Source organism: Copidosoma floridanum, unplaced genomic scaffold (assembly GCF_036245765.1).
Source record: "Copidosoma floridanum isolate Cflo_tuat_1 unplaced genomic scaffold, Cflo_Japanese_pri ptg000028l, whole genome shotgun sequence".
Classification (NCBI taxonomy): Eukaryota; Metazoa; Arthropoda; class Insecta; order Hymenoptera; family Encyrtidae; genus Copidosoma; species Copidosoma floridanum.
This window is the reverse complement of record NW_028321905.1, coordinates 963,192-975,292: the sequence shown is the minus strand read 5'-3', so window position 1 is coordinate 975,292 and position 12,101 is coordinate 963,192. Positions and strand designations below refer to the sequence as shown.

General features: G+C 30.2%; 1 protein-coding gene across 2 annotated transcripts in view; it reads left to right on the top strand.

Annotated features, from left to right (window-relative positions):
- The window catches only part of cic (Putative transcription factor capicua), a 1,044,991-nt gene that overhangs the window by 267,400 nt on the left and 765,490 nt on the right, over nucleotides 1-12,101 (top strand). For both annotated transcript variants that reach the window (XM_089595817.1, XM_089595818.1), the window contains one exon: nucleotides 6,527-6,638. In XM_089595817.1, the coding sequence (XP_089451943.1) occupies nucleotides 6,527-6,638 (112 nt within the window). The remainder of the gene's footprint in view (nucleotides 1-6,526; nucleotides 6,639-12,101) is intronic.

Genomic DNA, 12,101 nt, shown 5'->3' with positions numbered 1-12,101 from the left:
TATTGACTTTCTATTGTCAACTCTCTAGTCCTATATCGATGTACGTCTTGATTCTTACATGATTTCAAGGTTTATTTATATTATCAAACATAGTTTTTGTCGTTGCATTCTTGCATCATTAGAAAATGCATGTTAATTTTATATTCGTGCATTATTTATAAGTAAATTAAAGTACTATAAAATTTTTTCATTCTTGCATCATTAACTTTTTACCTGATAAGTTAGTAACTTTTGATTTAAGATTGCACTTAAACAGCCCATCAGATACATTTTTATGAGCTTCTACTCTCAACCGATATGGCTGCGCCCTATAAGCCATCTTTATTTTAAGATGGGTATAAAAAAATAAGAAGTGAATTAATTTATATTACTAAAGAATGTTTTCATATCCTTGCGTTTTTATATTATCTAAAAATTCATGTCAAGATTGTATCCCTGCATTATTTTTAAGTAAATTAACTGTACCAAGGTTTGTTGTTATCCTTGCATCATTAGCTTTTAATCATGCATCTTTAAGAGTTTCTTATCTAATCCGATTTGGCTGGGCCCTATATGCCATCTTTATTTTAAGATGGTAATAAATAAAATAAGAAGAGAAATTATTTACGTTATTAAAAAATGTATTCATATCTTTGCATTATTACATCATTTAAAAATTCATGTTTACATTGTATCCTTGCATTATTTTTACGTAAATTAACAGTACAAAGGTTTGTTGTTACCCTTGCATCATTAGCTTTTATTCTTATACATAAGTGTACTGTCTCATTAATTGCTTTGAAACCGTACTGTAAACTGCTTTAAACAGCTAATCAGATGCATTTGAAAGAGGTCTTTTTTAATCCTAGATAGCTGTGTCTTAAAATTAGCCATCTCCCTTTTATGGAATGATGCGCTCTTTTATCGCTCAGTTTATAGTCCACGCTCTTTTATACATGCGATTTTAGTAGCCAATCACATGAGCCCATTCTATGTCCTTAATATGGCTGTGCCCTGTTAGCCGTCTCTTTTTTATAACAGGATGAAACTTTAAGATCATTTTCATTTAATTTGTTTGCCCAAAATTGTATTCTCACACTAAAATTGTAGCTGCCCACATCAAATCATATAAAATTATAGAGTAAACTTAGACTATGGTTTTTAAATTCACGCTTAATGTAACAATATTACAATACATAAACGTAGATTTTATAACAAAAACAGCTTTGTTACCTTAAAAATGAGTACACTTTTTCAAAACTTTAAAAATAAATGTCAATAATACATTTAACTCGGTTAAAACCGGGTCAGCAGAGCTACTTTGTTTTTTGTTAAAAGTCGTGGCAAAGAAATTAATTGTTTGGCAAAAAAATAGCAAAGGATTAGTAAAAAATTATTTCACTTATCTTGTTTGAAAAGTTGCTACACGTATGCAGAAATATAGTGGTAGCTACGCTGACTTCAGCTTCGAGTCAGCAGGACTATCGTTACTTGATAATGGTAAGTCAAAAAAATTATTCTTTGGAAAAAAATAGCAAAGAATTAGCAAAAAAATGTCTTGGTAATCTTGTTTGTATAAATGCTACAAGTGCAGAAATATAGCGATGGCTTCGCTTGCTTTAACCTAAAGTTAGCAGGGCTATTGTTTCTTGTTACAGGTTACGAAAAAAAAATTATTTTGAAGACCAGGAAATGTCAAATAATTAGCCCAACAATATCCCGCAAATGATGTTTCAATATGTACTGCACTCTGTAGTAATACAGCGGTGGCTACGCTGAGTTCATCTTCCGAGTGATCAGGATCATTGTTACTAAATAATGTATTCTTTCGCTAAAAAACACCCAACATTTCGCAAAAAAATATGGTGAAAAGCTTACAACTTAACTACCCGATGGCCCTTGTATGTGAAGATCTGTAGCATAGCAGACCTAAAACTGACGCATTTATAACAGGATTATCCCATTAGCCCACAAAGCTCCCATAACCTCAAGTCCTGTAAGCTAAAACCCCCAAAGACCCAGTTACGTAAGTCACTATACATTTCAAAAATTTTCTATTCTAAAATTTAGAAAGGTTGATTTAGGTCATCACTTGAATCTAATCTCTAAGTAATCACTTGAATAGTACTTCAAAACTTTTTTTTCTTAAGCTTATAGGTAACTTGAAAGTCAAAGGTGCTTTTAAGGAAAACAAAGTTTAACAATTTTTGACAACCTTAACTAGCTAAATCCTCTATATTTCAATATTTTTCCTTTATATGATTTTACAGAGGTCATTTCAAGTTAACAAGCTCCAAAATCCAGTATCGGATACCTTTTAATCGAGGTTTGTAAACAAACGCAATTCATGACCCCTGTATCCAAAGATCTCTGACGCAGTGGCCCTAAAACATAAGCCTTCAATTCCGAAGCCCCTCCCTAACAAGCCCGAAACTTACTCCATATCCAAATTTCTGCAAACCCCAAAACCATAAACCCCAAACAAAAAATGTATTACTTATATCGCATTTATTTCTTACTCTACATCCTTCGCACTACTAACGCCTCTTCTCACCAGTTTGCGCCCTCTCGGCTTACTTGAGTCCTAATCAATCTTCGCCCTGCTTTTCTTTGTCCTCATATCTTTCTGTCACTGACGCAATTGTTTATTGCACTAATATCTCTCTGGCCTTTTTTTATTTTTAAAAGAGTTGTGCACCCACTTATAATATACTTTTACATCACAGCGTTCAATTAAATCAACTTACGGTAGGAAAAAAGTATCATATTAAGTAAGTTCTATTTAGTTCTGAATGCTTTCGAATTTAAAATTCATTCGACTTTTATATTCGTAGACATAACACAATTTAAAATCGTTAATTCCTAAACTTTTTATATTTCACTATAAACTAAGCTTTTATTGACACCTGTGTATTTACTGATGCATGGCGTAAGTTTGAAATAAATTCATAGTCATTACCCGTATCATACATGGTTTGCAATATCTTTAATGCTTATTTACTTGTCTTTTTTTGCTAGGGGTACTTTGTATGTCCTTGAAAATTTTTTTAAGTGTAAGTGAACTGTATTGCAATACTTTCTCTGAAGCTAAGAAAGTACATGCGTCTGTTTTAGCACTTCAACTTCTCGTCCTATAATATTTTTATTTAAAATATATGTGTTTGAAAAAAAATTGAAGTATGCACAAATAGTCCACATGAGTTTTGCCTCGTTTGTAAAAGATTCGTTTCTAAAAGAAACAATGAGATTTTAACAGATCATTACAAAACAACATGTAACTCTCGCTATCTAAGTGCTATGACTCATTTGATAAGTCTTGAATTCCTTATGCACTTATTGTTCGACGTTTCTTAGTAAGTGGCAGAAGGCAGATCAAATAAAGAACTTGAACACCATAAAGATGACTGTTGCTTCTGTTTATTTTCTACAATTGGATCCAACGCAAAAAACAGATCTTATATTTTATATTCATCAGTAACTTCTGTTACAATGTCAATTCGAGAAAACATTTTTAAAGCCTCAGTTAGCATAGTAACACAGAAAAATAAATCAATGAAACTTAATGAAGAAACTTCAGAGCCTAGTGTGTCTACAAATAGTGCAGATGGTGAATATTATCTTGAAGAAGTCCATGCCGAAAGTATAGAAGCTTTTGAAATGCTTAATCAACAAAAACTTAATGACGTTGTAAGAGATTTAGGACTCTCAAAAGAGAAGGCTGAGTTGCTTGCATCTAGGTTAAAATAAAAGGAATTTTTTACAAAAAGAATTTGTGAAACTTCCTTGTTTTTTATGTGAATAAGATAATCGTGATCATGCTAACTATTATATGAAAAAAATTTGGAGAGCTCGTTAAACTTAAACACCAGAAACAAAGAATGTATTACATAAAACTACCAAGTTATGAGTAAAAACTCCCAAGATCTTTCTACCGCCTTTGCACATTAAACTTGACCTAATCAAGAAATTTATTAAGGCAATAAAAATGCAAGACCGTGATGCTTTTAATCATCTGTACATCAAGTTTCCACATCTATCTCAAGCAAATACTGATGGGAGAGTGTGGATGAACCTCAAATAAGGGGTCTGATAAATGTCTAAGACTTTAAAAATAAAATGACAACACCTGAACTTGCAGGTTGGACAGCTTTTACAAATGTGGTATCTAAATTTTTGGAAAACAATCAGGATCAAGATTATAACAAATATTTTGACAACATGCTTACATCATACAAAAATTTGGGATGTTTAATGAACTAAAAAATTTAATACCTTCATTCACATCTTGATTTTTCCGTAAAATTTTGGAGCTTTCAGTGAAGAGCAGGGTGATAGGTTTTATCAGGACATTAAAATAATGGAACGAATATACCAAGGTGTTTAGAATGAGCATATAATGGCGGATTACTGGTGGAGCCTGCAGTGTGATACTAAAATACAATATAAACTAAAACCTATTCGCAGATCTTTTGAAACAAAAAAGACATGTTATTCCGGAAAGAAATAATAAATATGTATTGATTTTGCTTTGAAAAACAAAGATCGTAAGAGGCAAAGGAACTCATGCTAAAGAAGCACCCCATCGTGAGAGGCAAGGGGACTCACACTAAACAAGCACCCCAAAGGAAACAGAACTTGGTACGTCCACGTCATTGTTTCTGGGTTACGCTAAAACTAAGGTCCTGGTGATTCAACTTTTTCAAGTTTCTTTATTTTAGAGAATGACGCACTTCTTTGTTAACCATAAAATTTACATTAAGGTCAAGTCACTTAAGGTTGTCGAAACTTGTGGAAGTTTTTACTCATTTAAGGCATCCTTAACTTGAGAATTGCTCAGGAGATTGAGAAAAAAAAGTTTTCAAGTGCTATTTAAGTGATTGACCTTAAACAACTTTTCTAAATTTCTAAATAAAAAAATTTTTTAATTCATAGTGACTTATGTTTCTGGATCTTTGGGGGTTTCTGCTTGCAGGAGTTAAGGTTAGGGGAGCTTTGTGGGCTAATGGGATAATCCTGTTATAAATGCATCAGTTTTAGGTCTGCTGAGTTACAGATCTTTACACAGCAGGGCCATCGGGTGCCATATTTTACACAATCCAATTTCAAATCTTCTATTATTTGGTTATGGGCCTTTTACCGTAAAATGAGCTTTGAAATCAAAAAGAGGCATTTGATCTAAACAAGTTACTTTGATCTTGAAATTACATTGACATTAAAACTCAAGGTCAATATAAGTAGTATGGTTTAATGTCACCCTTTGCTTAAAAAACTTTTCATTCAACCATTTTCCATATAACTTATAGAGTTGGAGGAAAAAGGCCAACCGACTAAAATAAATTACCATGTATGTACTTAAACTCCGTAGTATTCGACTCCATAGCATTTTGCTTGAGAGTTTGGAATTTGCTAGTTTAGAGTTTTTGATTTTCAGTTTTAAAGCTTATTAGTTAGTGAGTTAAGGGTATGTTAATTTGACGTTTATAGGTTAGGTGACAAAATTTATGAAGAAATTACAAGTTTTCAGGCATTTTATAAATTACACTAAATATCTTAATGTGCTGGCTTAATTTTTCCAATGGATTCCTGCCCAGTGACCTCGAAGGTATAAGGTATACCAATTAATATCCCAGTATATTTCCTTTGTGGTCGTGTGTACTTTGTCCTATATTCGAGTTTAGCTACTTTACTGCGTACACCAATCGACTACGTGTAAGATCTTCATATGTATCGTCTCATAACATTGCTATCAGCATAAATATTGATTCTTTAAGCTTTCGTCACTAGTCGCTTTGTTGATTTTACCATCCTTCCTTATGCAAAAAATAAGTAAGTACTTACTTTTTGTGTTATACCTGCTGCACAATAATAATTTTTCATTTTTATTTCTCTCTAAGGCTGCGTTACATCCCGTAAAGCCTAAAAACTGTTCTGCATATGATAAATTGAGTTCCACCTGTAATCACCAAGTTATAGCATTATTTTCCTTTTCTGAGACGATTAAGGAAAAATAATTTTTGAGTGTTCAACAAGGCTTTTAAGCTTGTTTTGCTATAATTAAATTTATTTTTTAGATTACGCTGACCAAAAGTCAAAGAAACATATTAATTAATCTATTAAATAGATCTAGACTGAAAAAGTCTATATTAATTGCAATTTAGGGTTGGTTTGTTTTTAAGAAAACTATTTTTGATAAAGTATTTCTTTTTATTTGAACAAAAATATCTAAACTATTAAAAACTTTTTCATATGTACGTATGTGTGTGTAAGCGTATAGATGTATATATCTTAGTCAAGAAAGAATTATGCGAACATTACCGGGAAAAATAATTACAAGGATTAATATGAAGACGAAATAATACGTATGTGGACAGTCTGTATTACTTCCCAATGTTATTAATATATATCTTAAAAGTACGTCATGTCCTTTTTAGTCATTTCACTACATACATGCCAGACCTACGGACTTTCTTATAATAGTGATAAAAACTCTAAAATAAAATAAAATAAATCTCCTTAAATGTTCTTAACACAAGAATTTAATTTACAGACGTTAAGTTTTCTGGAAGCAGCAAAAGAAGTAGTATGCAAAGTCGTGGTAGTACTTGCAGTCTTATTGAACAGCGGAGTATAACACCTCGCTCTCAAACAACCACTCCGAGGTAAAATTACTTGTATTAAAAAAACCTTATTTATTAGTTATAAAAATAAAATCAGTCAAAAGAATAATGACATTTAATAATAGTGTTAGTCTTATTATCCTGGAGATAAATTTTATTATTACATAAAACGATTATGGAACTTCATAAGTATGCATTATTACTTACAAATACTAGTACAACCCCATCTCTCTGCACACTGAACGCAGTAAGCTTCCACGTATACGGATTCCTTTACTAGTATTGGAACACCAATCGTGGTTAAGGAATTAATTTTTTAAGTTAACACAATATTAAGGATATACTATGTTAATTATGCCTTTCATGGTATTTTTCGAACGTTTTTACTTTCTTTATGATTTAATTTCAATTTAAAAAAAAAATAGTGTTCTTATAAATTTGTACGCTCTTATAACTGTTTAAAATTGTTAAATTTATTTAATTTTTACCAAGCTGTTCATGATGTTGAGTTATTTAGTATTATACTTTTATTTAGTTTTCTTAAAATATATTTTTTCTCTTTAGCATAAACATCTACATCTACATCGGCATCTACATTCTTATTCTTGTAACTTATACCACAAACTAAGAGTTTTTGCAGTGTCTGCACAGCTTTAATGAGCCTTAAGTATCTACCATTAGTATACATTTTTCTCTTATTGAGCAGTAAATGCGATTTTTACCTGCCAAGTTATGTTGCATTTTCCTCCCTGAAATCACAGAAAAATGTTGTATTTTCGCCAATGGAAGAGAAAAAAAATCGTAAAAGGGCCTCGGGAAGAAAGTACGGCATGATCTCCCTATTGTCGGGTGTTAACCTGAGAGGGAGTGCCGTACTTTCTTTTGGTGCGTATTATGCTATCGGTCGCCCTTTATATTACGTATGTTAACTCTTCTATCAGTCAGTGATTTTTACGATGGATAACAGGAATCAAATGAATTGAATTATTAAGGTTGCTTGTAGCTTCGATAAACTTTAACGCTGGATAGGTAAAGAGCTGTATGATTTAACTTTTTTAAGTGAAACTAAGTCTGAAGTCTTGTCTATCTTAGTCTTGTGACTTTTATATTTTTAATTATATTTTTGAACTACTAACGAAGCAGCTTCGATAAAAAAATGACGTTTACTAAACTTTTTCAAATTACACCCTCAGAGTAACGTACAGTGACGTCATTTATTGATTTCTGAGGCTTTACTTAAAATAAGGTAAAATTCAAATCCATTTCAATTTTAATTTACATAAGTTTTGTTTAATCACTAGTGAATTTAAATCAGTTTTATGTGGTGTACATTGAATTTTATATATTAAAGCTGTTAATATCAAATAAAAATCTGGATTAAAATCTAAGATTCTTTATAACTGAGAACTTTAGTTAAAAATTTAACCAGATGTAAGAGACATACAAAATTTAAAGAGGTAAATGACAAATGAAGTTTTATATTTGTATATATTATATTATTACAATCTGGATCATTTTCATGCATCATATTCTTTTTTTTCTTTGGTCTGGGATACAGCTTTTTCCGTGTTTAAAAGTTTATATTTAAATGTCTTTTTTAATTTCAATGGATCGCAATACTACGTTTATTTTACATAATTTCTTTTGCCTGAAAAATTTAAAAAGAATTATCACTAATGTAAATGTAATTTTTTTATTATGACAAGGGAAGTATATGAAATTTAGGTTATTAGGAAAAACTTTAATAGAGAATTGAGGTTAGTTATACATTATAGTTCAGTCTAGTTTACCAGTACATTACATTTACTTTTAATCTACTGCAGTAACACATAATAAATTTAACAAAAACGCTAGTCGCAATATTTATGTCACAATTGCTTGGTAAGTTATATATTATTTAAAGATTGCAACCTCGAGTGTGAATTAATATGTGAACCCTGACTTCTCTATTATAAATGGTGTCTAGGGTAACTGGGTATTACTAGCACTTTTTTAACTTAGGCTACTTTGATGTACGGTATGAAAAAGAAAAATGTATCAATCTAATACATTTTTTTTATTATTAACTTTATTTAATAAAAAAAAATAAACGATTTCTTAAATGGAAATAAATAAGATCGTATTATCAATAATAAATATTTTTGCAAATAGTCAACATGCTCCTATTACTAACACCATGCACGTATTACTGGCCTCCCAATACTGTCTAAATTTTAATTACTGGCCGTGTAATACTGGCAAATACAATTTTTTTACTCTTATCACGTGAAATAACAATAAAATCTACCTAATCTAATAAAATCTATGATAATTGAAACAAGTAATGAGGTTTAGCTATCACTGTGTTTTAATTTTGTTTGCAATTTGCTCATTTGGTTATTCAAATCTTTTTCTAATTTTATCTTCACTAACATTCCTTCTTGGTATTTATTTTTTTGTTCAATTTCATTAACTTTTTTTTGGTGTGCAACAAGTTTGCCCTTTTCTTTTTTGATTCTAGTTTGTTGTTTTATAAAATTTTTTTCTTGCTTGATTTATTTGTTTATCAAATAATAAAACCAATGACTGTTGCTGTTGTATATAATTTTTTATTATATCCCCTGACGACGTTTCTCTCCTCTTTGGGTAGGAGCCTTTTTAAGTCGTAATTTTATAAAATATACATGAAATGAATTAACTTGAGGTAACAATACATCCACGTTATCACATCTAATAACATTTTAAAAACTGAGAACAATAATAAACAATTTTAAATACAGTTACAAATTAGAGACTTACAAAAAGATTATTTTGTTCGAAGATTCAAAGATCAGTACCCAACGAGGGCACATAGTCGACTGACCTTACATATTTAAATTATCAAATACAAATTTTACATACATATATAGACGAAACCAACATGTGTTACATATATATTAAATCTATACAGTGAAAACGTGCGATAAATTCAAATTACAATAAAGGACATAAAAACACAAATATTAATTTACTTAAGTAAAAAGTGTATATACCGTTTAAAAACTTTATTTAAATTATCACAGTCCAACATTCTATTAAAATTGTTTGTCTTTTTAATAAAAATCATCTCAGACAATAATCTCTTATAATAATTCTGTTCTATATCTATAATATTGATTTCGTTGTCACTAAAATTAAAAGAGTGCCCTATGTCTAAATGATGTTGATATAAGGCTGACTTCTCACATTTATGTTTTATGTCACTTTTGTGCTCATTTAACCTAATACTTAATTTTCTTAATGTCGCCAATATAACAATTACTGCAATCTGAGCAATCAATCTTATAGACAACATTCGGATTATTCAACTTTTTCAATGTGTCTTTTCCATACATTCTATTGAACGGCAATTTATTACTACTCTTAAAAATAACATTAATAAAACTTTTTGAACAATATACCCTTAACTTATAATCTAACTCACGGCAATAAGGTATAACTAATGAGCTAATAGCATTATTAACAGGACTAATATTATTTTGACTATTATTAATAGACTTTAAAAAATGTAATCTTTTCTTCATACAACTTTCGATAAAATCTAAAGGACAGTTATTTGCTAGCAATACTGTATAAATATATTTGAAATTGTTTGAAAAATATTCAGGTGAAGAAAGTTTGTAATTTTTATCTACTAAATGTGAAACTATTGCTTTTTTCTGTGAAATAGGACAATGTGAATAAAAATTTAAGTATGAACCAGAATGAGTGTCTTTTCTAAACCAATTAGTAGAAATGGACGAATCGTTATTGGCTACTATAGTCATATCCAGGAAGTTTATAGTATTATTCTCAGATTTTTCAATAGTAAAATTCAAAAAATGACTATAAATATTAAAAACATTCAAAACGTATTCAATTTTATCAACAGGAACACACAGTAAAATGTCATCAACGTAACGGAAATAAACTGGAATATTAAAAGGACACAAATTAAGACATGCAGTTTCAAGGTTTCTCATGACTATGTCTGCAAGGACAGGATTGATAGGACTTCCCATAGCAGAGTCCCTTCTTTGCAAATAAAAGTTGTTATTAAATTGAAAATATTTGTTATTCATTATAAATTCTATAACATTTAAAAAATCTGTTAGGGATAAATTAATTTTATTGTGTATGTGATGCCAAAATTTTTCAATGGCCATTTTAACAGCATTGAAACATATATTATTAAATAGAGCTGTAACATCTACGCTAATAAAGGTGTAATTGGGGGGAACAATGAAATTTGTAAGAGAATCCTTTAACTGCAAACTATTTTTTAAATTATATTAAGAAGTAGGTATATTTTTTATTAAAAAATCTGAGGAAATCTTTGATATATTATAAACCGGCGAACCAATAGCTGAAACAATTATTCGAAATGGAAATTTAGGTTTATGTTATTTTATAAGGCCATAACATCTAGACAAATTTGTTTTACCGGAAACGATGTTAAACAGGGGTTTTGACGTGTCAAAAATGTTTTGCTCATATAAGTATCTTAAAAATTTTTTTTGAAATTTTTAAGTTAGAAAAGAAGAAACATTCAAAATTATTTTTTATTGCATTTATCGAAGAATTAAGGTTTTTTTTTAATTTAATAAACTGTTTCTTGTGTGATTTTTCCATATTTATTAATAAAAATACCATTAAAAGCAAGTCGCTTTTTGCTGTAAAATTTAATGTTTTGAGACAGAATCACACACCCGTCTGTGTTGTCACTGATAAAATAATTCAAATTTATGTGTCGTACTAATACACGATTGAATACTATTTTTACAGTTATCTCCTTTACGACAAATTTTTTTTTGTATATTCATCATGATACAATAATTTTGTATCTATGTATTTCTATTGACTGCCAGTAATTGGAGTAGTGCCAGTAATACCCACAGTTACCCTACAAATAACGATAAAAAAATAATAAAAACTTATTTTATGTTTATCTGCGCATGTGCAGAAGACGATGAATCACTTTTCTCTTAATTTTCTTAAAATTTATTTGGTTTACATAATATTTTCACAATTCTAAAAGATTTTTCATAAAAAAGGTAACATACAACTTTTATTTATGAAGGTTAGTCGTTTACTTCTACAGTTACTGTCATTTTAGTGATAAATCCCAGTAGATAAGCTATGGTGGTTCTAAAACACAGTAGTTCTGGAACAGCCACCCTCTCCGTGGCGTGTACCCTTCTGCGACGTACCACTGCTTTCCCTGCGGCCAATGGGTGAGCCGGTCCAGCAGTTTTCTTTTTTGCGTGCGCTGCTTGAGTTAGTGCGTGCTACCTGCAGCGCTACTCGAGTTGTGTGCAGTGCAATGTGCGTCTGCAGCGTTGGTTTGCACGCGCTGATTCAATATGTAAAATCTTGTGCAGCTTGCACACGTGATGGTTATATGTATTTTTTTTAATGTAAGTGGGGGTGTTGCATCATAATGTAGGATGTGAAGTGGAAGGAAAATAATTGTTGACATTGTTGTTTATTTTTGATCAATCAGTTTAT